Source organism: Ornithorhynchus anatinus, chromosome 8 (assembly GCF_004115215.2).
Source record: "Ornithorhynchus anatinus isolate Pmale09 chromosome 8, mOrnAna1.pri.v4, whole genome shotgun sequence".
NCBI classification, from domain to species: Eukaryota; Metazoa; Chordata; class Mammalia; order Monotremata; family Ornithorhynchidae; genus Ornithorhynchus; species Ornithorhynchus anatinus.
This window is the reverse complement of record NC_041735.1, coordinates 50,438,974-50,455,309: the sequence shown is the minus strand read 5'-3', so window position 1 is coordinate 50,455,309 and position 16,336 is coordinate 50,438,974. Positions and strand designations below refer to the sequence as shown.

The following is a 16,336-nucleotide window of genomic DNA, read 5'->3' as shown; positions in this document are numbered from 1 at the left end:
CTCACTCCTGCCTCTAAGTTAGGATCAAAGATAGCCCTTCCTCAAGTCCCAGAGAGCATCCGACAAAGCAGCAAGATATGAAACATTCTACCCAGAAGAACTGTTCTTGGAAAAATGCCATCACTAAGAAGCTGGGTCCACTAAGTTCTGCACTTGAGTAGGTTCTGAGTAATCCGGGGACATTGTTCTTCCATTAACAAGACGAACTACCTATTAAAGTCATACTCCCTGCTTTACCTGATATTCACCAATAACAATGGTAGAAATACTTATTAAGCACTTACTAACCACTGGGATTAGATTCAGGATAACCAGGTCAGACACAGTCCCTATCCCACAATGGGACTTACAGTCTAAGGAGAGAGGGATTTCTTTCCCATTTTGCAGATGAGACGAGGCACGGAGCTGGTAAGTACCTTGCCCAAGGTCACCCAGCAAGCGAGTGGCAAGATGGGAGCCCAGGTGCTCTGACTCTCTTGGTCCCTGCTCTTTCCACTAACTCACACTGCTTCTATACAAGGTGGTACTGGTGCTTTAAAGGAGAGCACAAAAAAATCAAGAATGAGTTCTAGCTGACCGGTCTAGGAGTGTAGGATGGTCACTTTAAAAGTTTTTAATAGAAAATTGCCAGGATGAATCCACTTCAAAAATAGAGGTGGGAAAGAAAACAGTCTCCCAAATCATAGCTACTGGTGCAGAAAGCAGCCAGATGGAAGTGAGAAGCCCTTTCTGAATATTCATTTTGTTACAGGCAGCTGGAACCTGTCAATGTCAGATCTGTACACAGTTGCTGGGCTATGATGGGCATATGCTAAAGTTGGACAGTAATCTGGAAAAACAATGTTTATCTGAAACACCTTCTTCAGCATCTCGCATTTGAAAAGGAAGGAAGGTGACAAACGGAGTAAACAAACTGGTTTGGATTGTCCACGATTGTTGAAGAACAGAGAGACATTCAAGAGGAGCAACCCTTCAAGTTATGTAGCATGTTAAATAAAGGAATATTTGCTTCATGCAACTTGTGTGTCTTACTCTTGGAAACCAAAGACAAGTGAATGTATTTCGGGGTTACCTTAACTTTATTCTATGGCATCTGTGTAACCGAGTAGCATTTTTGAACTTTCCCTTAAAAGCTATGCTCTTTGGCTTTCGGTTATTTTAAAGGGAGTTCTATATCAGTGGATGTTATGTCCTTGAAGAACCTCGTTTCAAGGCAAAAATCACTTAGATGCCTCGCATGACCCATTTTTCCACTGCCTCACTGTGTTCTATCTAGACGGACGTGCTATCAGTTCTTCCGTTTTGTTTTATCCAAAACACATAATGCAAGCCTCCTTTCTGGCAGAACCAACTGCACTCTGCCACATCTGGGTTCTTTTTTTTTTTTTGGTTATAAAAAGCAGTAACTTGTACTTTTGAAAGCACTGAAGGCAGTGTGCCTAGTGGAGAGAACCCTGGTTCAGCAGGCAAAAGACCCAGATTCTAATTCCAGCTGGCCAAGTCACACCCTCTCCAGGCCTGTTTTCTTATCTGGAAAATTTGTGAGCACGGTATGAGACTGAGATTGTCCCTATGAGACTGAGATTGTCCCCGGTCTGATTATCTTATATCTTATCTCAGAGCTCAGCACTGTACTTTGGCACCCAGTGATATCCTAAAAAGGTCCAGAATTGGTCAATGATTAGTTCGTGCATATTTGACAAAGTTTTGGACTCCTAGTCAGTAAGGGTGTCAGTTTGTGTGGACTCTCCCACGTGGTCAGTACAGTGTTCCACACACACAGTAAGTGCTCAATAAATATGACTGATCGGTCTCATCACTGCTATGCGATACGGAAGACTTCTGAGTTAACAACGGCTGTCTTCAAAGGCAAGGCATGACTCAGGGTAGCAGCAATGACCTGGTAATTACAGATCACAGTATCCAAATTGCACTTTCCTGCTTTGATGTTCTACCAACAACTGAAATGTAACATGTCCAAAACCAAACTCACCTGCCCACCCAAACCCTCTCCTTCCCCCGACTTTCCCATCACTGTTGACAACCCGTCTCACAAGTCTGACTTACCCTGACTTAACCCTCGCTTCAACCCAGGTATTCAGTCAGTCTCCAAACCCTGTTGGTTCTGCCTTCAGCATCAGAATATTCTTATATTCTATCGCTTCCCCTACCTGCAATTTATTTTAATGTCCACCTCCCCCACTGGACTGTAAGATCAGTGAAGGCAGGGATTGTGTTTACCATCTCTATTGCACTCTCTCAAGTGTTTATTACAGTGCTCTACACAGAGTACTCAAATACCACTGACTGATTGGAAATACCCATTTAATTGTTTCAGTCCAGCCAGTCGGATCCAAATTACTCTAATCAGTCCAAAAACCTCACTTTCTCTAGCACCCTCACTGTAGGCAGTTCACTTGGTAAACAAGACCTTAATTGATGTTTACTCAAAGAACTACAGTAGCATAGTTCTATAATTAATCTCACAGGCCTTTAGTGATGAAGTTTTATAGAAATTTGGAGAATCTTAGCTTTTGCTCTCTGTCCTTTCTCCCTAAATTCCCCCCTTAAAATCTTCACTATCAAGAGGAGTGCAGCAAGATCATTCAAAGAACGGGACATGAAATGTAGAAAATGCTTTTAGTTACAAAGGAGGAAGCAGACAGACACTCAAATTCTGTCAACAAAATGGTTCCAATTTAATCACTTTAGGGAAAAATGTCATTTTGAAGCTGTTTGGCATTTTTATTTTCAAACAGGTTCAGAAAGAGACATCCAAATGAAACCTTATTTCATGAACCAGAATTACTGCCACAGGATGGCTGTGATTTAAAGATGACCAAAAGTAACACAGTTGTTCTCTAAGACCTTTAATGTTCAGCTAAGCAGTTTGCCACCATCTATATCACTGCATGAACAAATCTTACCATCTAGGGATCTGCATGCTCAGAGTTTAAATCAGCAAGTTTAATAGGAACACTACCGGCAGGCAGGCCTGACATTAAACACACGTATAAAACTGCAACCCAAAAGAGATCCGACAATTGGAAAGGCGTAATATACCGGCAACTACCCTGGGGAATTCCTTATCAACCAAATGGGGGTGAAACCTGGTTGCCCCTTTTCCAACTATTTCAGTGGGAACCCACCTTCTTTGACAAATACTTCTGTTTCGGAAAAATGTTGGTTACTCTGGGTTTATGGGTTAGTGTCTCCCTGTTGTCGAGCTGTTTCACTTTGTATATTCTAACGAGCCAATGCTCCGACGTAAAGGCTTCCTCCAAATGTTTGAACTTAATGTCCTTGTTGCCGATCTCAGCATTGCGAGTACGGTCAAAGCCCGGAGGGGTCCGAAAATCCAGCTGCAAAATGGGGATCAGAATTAGGCTTCGATGACACTCGAAACATGATAGCTGACGGATATCCGCACGCACCTCCGTCCTCTAAGCATCCAGCTAGGAATGAGGAAACAAAGGGACTTGCTTCTTCAAGATTCCTCCTGCCAAAATGCAGGAGAGGTTGGTTGGAGTTCTCCTTGAAACTCATGTCTGTGATAGTCTGGACAATTCACGTGTCCCCACAGGGGATTAGGGCACTTGCAAGCCTAGGCTAAGAACTCAAATTTACAAATGAGAAATCAATAAAAAAGGGAGGAGAGCCTTCGGGGGTGAAAGACTGACACAAATTACAAGTGAGTCCAAAAAAGCATCACCCGTATATTAAAATGATGAAGAGCTCATTCAGAGAGGGGAAAAGCATCAATCTAAGAAATGGAGGTGGTGGGAGACTTGCACAGAAAAGAACAAGTCAGGGGACACACATTGCTACAAGTTCAGCCCAAGGGCACAATCTAGGAGTCTCAAGCTCAGAAAATTTCAGTCTAAAACAATGCTAAAAGACTTTATCTAACTCATCGGTCAAAATAAATCAAAGCAGGGGCATAAATGGACAGTAACTGCAGTAGCAAATGAAGGTGGTTACCATACTCCCCCAAATAACCTTAACCTAGGCAACAGAGTAGCAGCATGACCTAGTGCATAGAACACAGGCCTGGGAGTCAGAAGGACTGGGGTTCTAATCCTGGCTCTGCCACTTGTCTGCTATGTGATCTTGGGCAAGACAAACAACTTCTCTGGGCCTCAGTCACCTCATCTGTAAAATGAGGTCTGAGACTGTAAGCTCCACAAGGATAGGGACTATGTCGAACCTGATGACATTGTATTTATCCAGCACTTAGTATAGTGCCTGGCACATAGTAAGTGCTTAACACATGCCATTAAAAAAAACACCCAAAAAATAATATGGAACTGGTCAGGTCTGGTGAAAGCTAACTGGTACGGTACTGCTTAATCCTTGCTCAATCATGGAAAATTATCCTGTGGAAGAGCACGTCTCTGCCACTGGATGGGAGCTGAGCAATTGTCCTGTCTCACCCAGTGGGACCCTGAGCCTCTGGGGCTGTTCCACTGCCCATCCTGGAACCCCAACCCAACTCGTGCTGGAATATGAGTTAGAATGTCAGGGAGGGATGGATGGGATTACTTGACTCCAGTGGGAGTCTATGGATGGAAGAGGTAAGGGTGCACATGTGGGTAGGAGGTTTTGCACCCAGTTGGTGAACGGGGCTCTGATGGCAAGAGAAGTTACTTCTGAATAAGTTGATTTGGGTCTGAAACCTGATACCACTGACCTGCATTTCTCCAAATCGGTAATAGGACATTTTATACATGAGGCAGTTCAGCAAAGTCGGGGAGCCTGCCTTATCCACACGGAACTCTCCCTGAGGAGTGAAGTAGTCACTCTCCTAAAAGGAAGACAAAGAAGTCTCAAGTCAGCATAATTCAAAAGTCAACCCATTTTAACTACTTTCACTGTAAAAGATTACCTATGAAAATATGCTCATAAATGGTTTTCTACTGCCTCCTTTCCAATATCCCAGCTGTTAAAATTAAGAGATTTACTTGGCTAGAAACGAGTGACTAAAATATACATTTGCTATTTCTTGACCTGCTACCTACCTTCGTGATTTTAGTAGACAACACGAACCAGAAGCAAAATGATCCCACTTGCTTTATTTGGATAGAAAATAGTAGTACTACTAACAGTTATTATTAAGGCATTTGGTAAATGCTTACTGAGTGCCAGGCACTGTACTAAGAGCTGGGGTAGAGACAAGCAAATCGGGTTGGACAAAGTCCCTGTCCCAGGTGGGGTTCACAGTGTCAAACCCCATTTTACAAAAGAGGTAACTCAGGCCCAGAAGTAAAGTGACTTGCCCAAGGTTACCCAGTAGACAAGTGGCAGAGTCAGGTATGACCCTCTGACTCCCACACCATGGTCTATCTACTATGCCATGCTGCTTCTCAATTACTAATTGCAACATTTAAAATATGCCCTCTTTTCACAGTTTCAGTAATAGGAGGGATGGTTATTGATTTAGACTGGGAAGAGTTTTTCATTTATCCAAAGGTTATTAACTGGAATGTAACACGGCAAAGCTTTCAGACATGAACCTCCCTCACCCACATTTCCAGATATCTTTGCAAGATGCTTTCATTATTTAACCCTCTAAGTATTGGGTAATGATTATCTAATATTTAAGTTTCTTGAGGGCAGGAATCATGTCTATTAACTCTATTGTACTCTCCCAAGCGTCTAGTAGGGTGGTTTGTACACAGTAAATATGACCAGTTCAAGCAGTAACAGTATTCTATTATTTCTTTAAAATTTTCAGTTTCATCTATTAAACTGCTCTTTATCCTACTTCTCCATGTTCAGATCTTGCCAACTTTCTTCTCTTTTTCTGTTCCTTTACCTTCTCACTCCTCTCTTCATGTACCTTGCATTCTTGCATCACAAACTGACGCATAAGTTATTCTGTCCCTTCTTCCCCAGACCCTTTTTCATATTTCTTGTACACTTGTCTTCCCCTCCTTCCTCTCTACCTGTCGCTACCTCTAATATGTCTCACCTTCACAACATCATTAAGATCCGCCCTTTCCACTACATCCAAATGACTACCACATCAGTACAATCACTCATCCTATCCTGCCTAGGTTATTGTATCAGCCTCCTTTCTGTCGTCCAACCTCCTGCCTCTCCCCACTTCAGTCCATACTTCACTCTGCTGCCCAGATTATCTTTCTACAGAAACATTCAGGGCATGCCACTCCCCTCCTCAAAAATCTCCTGTGGTTGCCTATCCACCTCCATATCAAGCAAAAACTCCTCACTATTGGCGGCTTGTAAGCTCTCCATCACCTTGCCCCCGTGTACCTCACCCCCCTTCTCTCCTTCTACATTCCAGCCCACACACTCCGCTCCTCCGGTGCTAACCTTCTCAGTGTGCCTCAATCTCCCCTGCCCTGCCGCCAACCCCTGGCCCATGTCCTACCTCTGGCCTGAAAAGCCCTACCTCCTCAAATCTGCCAATCAATCTTCTCCCCTTCAAAGCCCTACTGAAGGCGCATCTCCTCCAAGAGGCCTTCCCAGACTAAGCCCCACTTTTCCTCAGCTCCCACTCCCTTCTGCGTCACACCGACTCACTTCCTTTACTCTTCCCCTCTCTCCATGCCTCACAGCACTTATGTATATTTGTATGAATCTACAATTCTACTTATTTAAATTGATGTCTGTTTACTTGTATTTATGTCTGTCTCCCCCCGCCTCTAGACTATGAGCCCATTGTGGCCAGGTACTGTCTCTCTTTATTGCTGTATTGTACTTTTCAAGTGCATTGTACAGTGCTCTGCACACAGTAAGTGCTCAATAAATATGACAATGAATGAATGTCCTTTTCTCTCAATTATCCTCATTTTTTTTTTTTTTTAAAAAAAAGCCCCAGCTCCATACACCCTATCATTCGCCACTATTACTTCTACTCCCAACAGACCCCTCTAGTAAACTAAAAATGACAGCCATCATTTTGGTTTGGGGACTGTCGGAATGAGGGCATTCCCCTGCGTCTCCTCTCCTGAAGTCTCAGAATTAAAGCAGGATTTGAGTTATGGGGGAGCTAGAGCTTGCTTGCTTCCCTTTTCTGATTCCCAGAGGAACACAAGAGGAAGCTTGTTGTGGGCAGGGAACATGACCCCCAACTCTGTCATACTGCACTCTCCCAAGCAGTTAGTATAGTGCTCTGCACACAGTAAGTACTCAATAAATACCATTCATTGATTGACTGATCCACTTGGCTCCCTCTCCACAGTTGGAAATGCAGTCTGAGCCTAAACCTGGGCACCTTCTCATTTTTCCACAGCCCAATTATTTCCCCTAAAGTGGTTTAGCTTATCTGCTTCCTAGAGGTTGGGTGTCCTGCCCCAGACATGTGCAAAGAATCACTGCCAAAATGACTGCCTTTTTGGTATAGTGATGTTTTCTCATTCCCCCTTTCCCATCATACAGTTTTAATTTCAATGAGATCCACAGTCCATATTTTTTTCACCCAGCTCCCATGAGAAAGCCAAATATAGATGGAAGAGGGTAAACCATCTCGTAAGAATCGGATAGTGGTTCTTTTCTAACAGAACACAAATAGAAGACCCCGGCAACACCAATTTCTTCTCTTAATACAGCAAAATAATGTAACATTGATTAGCTGGCCTGTGATGATAAAATTAGAAAGTTCTGATTTAAAATGATTACTATCTCCCTGCATTTACAGGATTTGCCACTTTTTTTGGTGAATACAGTTCTCCTCCTCTGAAATTTACTTTCTGATCAGCTGCTACTGATATTGGTAAAAATGGTGACATTTTCCCCCTTCCTTAGTAAGCAGTTTAATGTACCTAAAATTCCAATATTAGCCTAGATTTAAAGTACAACTTTGTAATAAAAGAAGTGGTAAGGGGGCTTGCAATCAGGTTCAAGTAACTACATCATAAGATTCTACTTTGAAAGATTTCCCCAGTTTGTCCCTAAGCTAAAAGAACACAACTGCAAATAATAAATTGATTACTTTTCTACTCTGTTAACAAATTAAGCATTTCCCACTTCCTCTTTAATTATCAAAAGAGAATTTAATGTATTTTCTAAAACTTGAAATTAATAAAAAAATTACAATTATAAGATCTTTGTTTCAGATTCACACTATATTGGTTAGTTTTAATACTTCTGTAGGTTGAGGCTACAATGCTGAAATTATATCAATATAAGAATTCAATTCAGAGTTTTCAATAAAAAAGGTTCACATTTTCTTCCTTCACCTAAGTCAAAACTGGCTATCTTAATTTAAAAACACAGTTAATGATAAAATGTTTGTCATTTAGAACCACCCCCTTCAGTGATAAGAAGCGATTAAGCCATTTCCTCCACAGATATGTTCTTTACAGATCCCAAATTAAAATTGCTTTTCTTACCCGGATATCTTTTGGATGTTCCCCCTCAGCTATTCTCACCATCCAGAGGAATTTGTTGATGTCGTCACCGGAATAGCCAATCACCCCTCCAAAAATAATTAAAACATAATCTACATCCAGACTCCTCATGATCTCATAAGCGGCTGATTCATTAGAAGACATGGCTTTCCCCACCTAGATGAATCAAATGTACGTGATAAACTTTCGAATTCTCTAAAGACCAACCTTAGCTTCACATGTTTTCCAAAGAGAACTACACAGTAGAACTGCCAATATGAACACATGCAGATTTTACATTATTACAGTTCTTTAGCAAACAAATATTTGAAAATCAGAAGACAGCCACAAGGAACAAAAATTTCTGAATCAATTTTAAAAATGTATTTGGTTTGCACATTTCCAAGGCAATCAAGACTGGAGGAGTAATTCTTCTTTTTTGCCAAGCCACATCAAGACAATTTATTCTGAGTAGAAAATGTGCTCAACGAGTCCTTCAAGGTAATTTTTAAAACTATATTTTAAAAATTCTCCTCCCTCACCTCACCCACCTTCAAAATGTTCCAATTTAAAGACACATAGTTGGACCACAACCGGAAGTTCAGGTTGGGAGGTCTCATCTCTATAATTACGACATTTAATATAAAAAAGTTTAAGTATGCCACAGCACTAATGTACTTGCACAACAGAAATAATGACCTCGGTTTATCTATTTAGATATGTCTCCAGATTAAGAAATCCTCTTCCTAAGAGGTTGTGAGTTATGACAATCAGCTTTTATATAACATTTATATTTGTAATATATGTGTACACCCTGTTTCAGCTTTACAATACTTGTCTTCTTTTTGGCTCATGCTAAGAATGCTGGCAATTTTAAGAGGGATGATTGGGAAGAGGGGAAGGGGAAGATGAAGAGTAGAAAGATTAAAGAACAAAAAGACGGGGACAGAGGTGGGAAATGAACCAGAAAAGGCCAGGAGCAGAAGTGGTTTGGCTGTGAGGTGGAGTCGCCAGGGGATGGTCGACTCGTCCATTTTGCTTCTGATTAAGTAGAGGTCAGTTACTCTATCATGACATCTCCCTGAATATAAATGCATTACAGTAGCTATAATATTTACCTACAGTTGATTTGGTAGCCAATTCTGGGCACTTCTAAATAAGACTGGGTTATATGACTTTTTACAGGAATTGATTGCTCCATTTACTACATTGCCTCTATGGGAGAACTGGCTTCAACTTGCAATGCTTCGTCTTTGGATGCAGATTTCAGGAATGAATTTCGTTACCTAAGGACTTCCTGGAGCCTATTCTTGAATACACTGTGCATTTCTGCCCAAACATCGATCTCCCTTCTAGTAAAAAATAATGACAATTCTAAAACCGTTTAAGAGGGTCTGTTTTACAGGAAAGGCAAATATGCATTTCAAATCTCTGATCATTTAAAATACCCTCCCCCAACCCATAACATCCTTACCAGTGCTATGTGACTATTATTCCAAGTATTGTTATCAACCAACGTCGTCCGATTAGCCATTCCTGCTATCTGATACCCGTAGTCCCACCAAGACATCACCCGGGCATGTTCGTCTGTGTTTTGCCTTAGCCAATAGTATGCTTCTCTGAAATCATCCAGTATATTCCTAGTCCTGAAATATCACATCAAATATCTTTTCAGACAAAGATGCAGCAACGTTTAAGCATATACTACTGTTTTAGGAAAACTTCATACTGAATTCTGAAGCAAGTTTAAATCACCCTAGGAAAAACTGTACATTTAATTTTGAGAGTAAAATTCTCCTAAAACTTAGAAAGTGGATTGGCAATTAAAAGTTCAAATAAAACCTAATATGTAATGGATTATGCAACTACTGGCCAATTTATGTTTCTGACCAAGTGATCAATCAATGCTATCTACTGAGTGCTTACCATGTGCAGAGCACTGTTCTAAGCACTTGGGAGAGTACAATACAAGAGTATTGGCAGAAATGTACCCTGCCCATAATAAGTTTGTCTTTTCCGTAATATAATCTGAATGTAATTATCTTACTACATTTCCCCAAGTTTGTATTTATTTTTATTGAAAGGGTGGTCAATGAGGCACACATCAGGCATAGGATGTGTACTAGATGGCTGGGAGGGGAAGAAATCAAAAATCCCAGTAAAGGCTCAGAACAAAATCCAACTAGTAAACTCATGAACAACGTAGTCACTCTTTTCTGGACTCTACTTTGTTGTTTGAGGAGTAAAGGTTTTACAGAGGCAAAAACAAGGTGCAAAAAATGCTTTGATCCCTGGAGTCTTTTCTTACCCATCATGATTGTAAGAGGCCAACACTACACTTGGACTGGAATAGGCATTGCTTGTCACCCAGGTACAGTGGACTGCAAACATCATCAACAGCATAAGCATTAACATGGTGACAATGCTTTTGATATTGGGACCCAATCCTTCTTCAGGTTTTTCTTGTTCAGATACATGTTTCCTCACTTTACCTGCCTGAAGACAAAATAACTCATTACGGCAATCCTTAATGGGTTAACTGACGTACACAGATTTTGTCATTGGCTGTACTTTTCTTATTCTCTACATTGAGGGGAAATCAAAAATTAGGCAGAAACGTTCTCCCAATTCGGACGCTTAAAAAAATGAGTCAACAAAGCAGATCCTTAACTTTCTACTTCAAATAACTATAGCCCATTCTAAATTCCTATGAGAGAGGGAACCTTCTCAAGAGGTGGTGTGGAAAGACCTTCCGCCCAATTATCTGGCCACAGAGGCTGCTTCCCTTCAGCTGGGTTTGTGTACTTGTAATATGAATGTGGTAAGGCCTGAGTAGATAGAGGGAACTAATTAGGGTGAGGGTTAGGCAAGCAGACAAGCGGGATTTTCTTCTAAACTCAGTTTCACATATTGAAGAAGCAATATAATATTATTCTCATAAAGTTAATTGAAAGAATGTACAGAAACCAGCACAAGCCAAAATTGACACTAATTTGGGACTGTGTGAAGGAACCACCAAAAAAAAAAACAACAACAACAAAAAAAAACACCAACCCAAAAAAACCCATTAAGAATTTCTGAAGAACTGAGCCATCTGGGATGAGGGAAGATAGCCTGACATGACTACTTACTTTGGGAAATAGCATGGCCTACTAAAAACTGAACACGTTAGTGGTAGTAAAACAAAACAAAACAAAACAAATCCATAACTTTAACCAGATTTGCTACTGACTTGCCAGGGCCTAAGAGAATTTGTTTTGACCTATCTGGCTTTTTCATATGTGTTCAATGAAATCATCTCAAACTGCGTCCTGGGGATGTTGTGTGAGTTAATGGTGATAACTATTAGAATCTCATTTGATAGTTCAACAGTGGAGAACATTTCAAGTAGTGATGGCATATAATTTGCTACTATTTGTAAGGTATTTCAAGGGCTCACAATTATAATGAACTTCTCTACAAGGAATGAGCTCTCCAAAACCTTCTCCTACCCCAAGCTAGAGGCTGCCACCAAAATCTTTCATTTAAAGATCTCCATGAACTACAGAATCAGCTTTGAAAGGACTCCAGTGTTTATTTCCCTGGAAAAAGCATACAGATATAAAGATAGAACATAGAAAAAGTTTGTCTACCTTATCGTACAAGCTTCCTGAACTTCTTTTGTCATCCTCATCACTGCTGTCTTCTACGGGTGGGTTTTCCCTCTTCATATCATCCCCCAGATAATGTTCAAAAACATTAGAGAAAGCAATTGCGGACAGCATACAGACCACTGGGGTCAAAGTCAACATCAGACGAACCATCACACCAGCAAAATATACCGCACTGATTGCATAGAGAGCAACTGTGAAGAGACAAGCCCATGTGAACACAGGTTAAGCTCAGAGGAAATAGAAGTACTTTTAGTTAGTAAATTGTATTTATTAAGCGTTTGTTGTGTGCAGAGCACCATACTAAGTGCTTGGGAGAGTACAATCTAATAATAAGCAGACATTCTCTGCCCACAAATGAGCTTACAGTCTAGAGGACTTTTAGGACTTTGAAAATCTAAAAATATAGACAAAACTCATAAGAATGATCCCTTCTTAATGTTGACATGTCTATAAATTGACAAACTGCACTAGGTCATATGACAAAGTAAAACTACACCTTAGTACTTCAAAGAAATAGGTTATGTGTGAGCCACATTGACGCTCTCCATCATGCCTAAATGAAATACCCGGGAACTGGCAGATCCTTGGCCTTCTTCCACCGTGGCTGAGCAAACTGTCTTCTCTCCCCACTCTCCCTCCCCAAACACTTCCCCAAGGGAGAGGAAGGATTGTTATCTCTTTGGTACAAGAACAGTACTACATTAAATGGTGCTCCCATTGCTGGGAAACGTTTATTAATCTCCAAATGGTTAATTTAATTCTATATTTGAGCAGGATTAATTGTAATTAGTTACTTTACTATCTCTAGTACATCAATTTAGAATTCGGCCTATTGAAGAATAAATTGAGATACAAGAAAAAACCACTCGCTTTTAGCATTAAATATGTGACCTAATGTGCCAACTCTCATTGGATGGTATTATAAATAAACTCCAAAAATTTATTAATAAGGGGAAAGAGGAGGGAATCTTGTCAAAATTAAAATTAATTATGGGCTTACAGAATACAATATTAGCAAAAGAAAGACTTGTAAAGAGAATCCCCATCAAGAAAAACAGGTATTGGAGACTGAATTGATTTTTGAATATTTGCACTTACCAAATACTCTTTCATCATTGATGTTTTTGATACAGAACCATAGGCCTGCTGGAAAGGTGCACACAAGGATATGGAGATCAAAGAAGAAGGACACCCAAGTTGTAGGCTGATGCTCAGACACCGAAGCAATGATTGGGATGTGTATTTTCGCATATCTAGGATTTAAAAAAAAATAATTAGAATCCCTTTGTAATGTTGCAATTGCATTATCTTCTGATGTAAAATTATTGGGCTCTATAAAATATTTTTTAATGACTATTAGAATGCATTAAATAATGATACCTTCTAAGTGATTCTATATCTTGAAATAGTCTTGGCCAATTTACTTTAAGCACAAATGGGATTAGTCCAATTTTTGCGAGTGCAGGACAACAAACTATTCTTTACATCCTGCTGGGACTATTCAATCAGCTAATGAGAGAGTTTAGTTTTATGTTATATGACTTTACCTATGAATTCTGTGACCTTCCAAGACCGAACCAACGAAGAATCCATTTTCTGAATAAAATCTAGAGTTACTATAATTAGACTATTGCTGTCACAGCATATTTTGTATATACTTCCTCATAAAACTGCCATGTGATCTTCGGCATTCTCTCTGCAACCATGAGGTATTTAGGTAGATTATTTAACATAAGGTGATGGCCAAGTAATTGCCTAATGGCCGGGAGCCCAAATGAAGAAACAGAAACTAGAATTTAGTTGCACTTGTCAGTCTCACCATACGGTTAGCTCTAGATATACTTTAAAATGTTAACAAAAGATAGAATTATAAGTATATTTTTAAAATACAAATTTTAGGAACTGTATAATAATGCCTGAATAATTGTTTGTCAATATTGTTCGTCAATAAGCTTCTTGGAGATGTCTATATGGAGGGACAAAACACACTGACGGTCATCACTGAATGAAAGAATGGTCTACTAAATCATTTTAATTCTCTAAAATCTAAGGCTTAGAAGAGTGAGTAACTACAATTGCTACATCCCTAACAAAAATGAGTTGAAACTACTTTCTCTCTTGGTTACAATGAGATAGTATCCATTAGCCTGGAATAAAGAAAAGTACTATTTTAATATTAATTGCTGATTAATCACTTTTCCTGCCTTTACTTACCCAGTGTCCCAAAGTGAATAAAATCTGCCACTCCATGGTGCAATATAACCTGAAGTACAGGGGATGAGAAATCATTGGAAATAATTTGGAAATCAAAGCACATTTCATTTACTTGGTTCTAAGTTATACTAACGTATGAAATACAGTAAAATTCACACAAGACCCATAGAGAAAAATCAATTTGCAAAAATTATAAGAAACAATAACAGTGGTATTTGTTAAATGCCTACTATTTGCCAAGCACTGTATGAAGCGCTGGGGTGGATACCAGCTAATCAGGTTGAACCCAGTTCCTGTACCATATGGGGCTCAAAGAGTAGTAAGAGGGAGAGCAGGTACTGAATCCCTATTTTCCTTCGGCTAAAAGAATCCAGATCCGCTGACTCCCAGGCATGTGATCTTTCCACTAGGCCACGCTGCTTCTCCTCTTTATTTCCCAATCCTCTCTGAAATACTTTCTACATGAGCAGCAAAGAAGAAATTATAAGTGGCTGAAATGAAACTATGAACTTTATTATTCAAATACATTAGTCAGTATTAAATTTAGGGTGATAGATTCAATCAAATAAATTGAACAATCAAAACTCATGTCTTTCAACTTAGTTTCATAATATGATCATGAACCCTCATAACTGTAAGTGGAAGACTGGGATGTGGAAAAGTGTGCAACAGAAAAATTTTGGAAGCTGACTTTATCCCAGAGGCCAGTCTTGAGGAGGGATTAGGAATGAAAACAGATTGCATCTGATTGGCAGACTAGATACAATTCGATTAACTGGGACTGTAATTAAGAACAGCATGTTTCCCAAAGTGAGATCGCTGGAGAGTTGTTGGAAGTGTATTAATATTCCATCCTCAGGACATGCACATATATTTATTTTCACGTGTACTGATTCTGATTTCACAGCCTGTGAATATTTCTGTCTGACTCTCCCACTAGAATGTTATCTCCTTGTGATTTCTGCTGCTGTTGTACTTACATGTTTAGTACAGTGCACTGCACTCATTAGCAGCTCAATAAATATCATTACTGTAAAATACACAGTAGTAGGATATGTTAAATAAAATATGGCCTCGACATCTACAATTAGAAGTTCTGTATACTCTTTTAGCCCATGTTGGCACCGGGTACAGTTGAGATAAACCGTGCCCAGGGAAGGACTCTTCAGTGCTGAGAAGGGCACTCTCCATGAGTTTACCCTTTCCACTTTGCCACACACCCTGTGGGGCAAACAGAGTTCACTGTTTACAGTGTTTATGGCCTGCCTTTGATTATCCAAATATTTTCTTTGGGCTGGCTGGAGTTGATAAAATGAAAATGTTCTCACCATTGAACATATTTAATTAAGAATTATTTTTGTAGATAAGCATTTTAGACCACCAAAGCAGTGCTAAACCTCTTTCAAACTAAGCTCCTTAGACAGCAAATATAATTTAGTCAACTTTTTTTAAGCCAAAGACTTGCCTACATTTTAAATTGCTCATCCCTAAGTTATGTACTCAATATATAGCACAAATGCTGGAGCCAAAAAGTGCCTGGAAAATCTCTTCTCTGGGCCTGTGAGCTCCAATAATTAAGCAAGAATTATTGAAAATGTGATGCAGATACAACACTGAGAAGCCATACAATGGCAGGATCTATTCTAAAAACTCACAACTACCCAAGTTAGTAATGATAATTATATTATGGCATTTGTTAAGTGCTTACTATGTGCCAAGCAGTGTTCTAAGCACTGGGGTAGCTACAAGGTAATAAGGTTGTCCCACATGGGGCTCACAGTTCTAATTCCCATTTTACAGATGAAGTAACTGCGGTACAGAGAAGTTAAGTGACTTGCCCAAGGTCACAGAGCAGACAAGTGGCAGAGCTGGGATTAGAACCCACATCCTCTGACTCCCAAGCCCGTGCTCTTTCCACTAAACCACATTGCTTCCCCAGGTGTTAATCCCTAATATCTTTAAATTTATAAACTAGATCAGAATTGACCTTAGGTGAAATGACCCTAGAAAAAGTGGGGGGTTTTTTAATAGCACTTAAGGGTTTATAATGCTCTGAAAAAACAACCACCCAACTTTCTAACCATTAAGGGAGATACCCAAATATCTGGTTTGGAG

At 39.8% G+C, this 16,336-nt stretch overlaps 1 protein-coding gene across 1 annotated transcript in view; it reads right to left on the bottom strand.

The window, feature by feature from the left end:
• The window catches only part of STT3B (STT3 oligosaccharyltransferase complex catalytic subunit B), a 102,211-nt gene that overhangs the window by 2,478 nt on the left and 83,397 nt on the right, over nt 1-16,336 (bottom strand). The window contains exons 8-15 of the mRNA XM_001508622.5: nt 14,222-14,270; nt 13,106-13,260; nt 11,987-12,198; nt 10,663-10,850; nt 9,829-10,000; nt 8,358-8,531; nt 4,691-4,804; nt 3,150-3,362 (exon numbers count right to left, since the gene is read on the bottom strand). Of these exons, the coding sequence (XP_001508672.2) occupies nt 3,150-3,362; nt 4,691-4,804; nt 8,358-8,531; nt 9,829-10,000; nt 10,663-10,850; nt 11,987-12,198; nt 13,106-13,260; nt 14,222-14,270 (1,277 nt within the window). The remainder of the gene's footprint in view (nt 1-3,149; nt 3,363-4,690; nt 4,805-8,357; nt 8,532-9,828; nt 10,001-10,662; nt 10,851-11,986; nt 12,199-13,105; nt 13,261-14,221; nt 14,271-16,336) is intronic.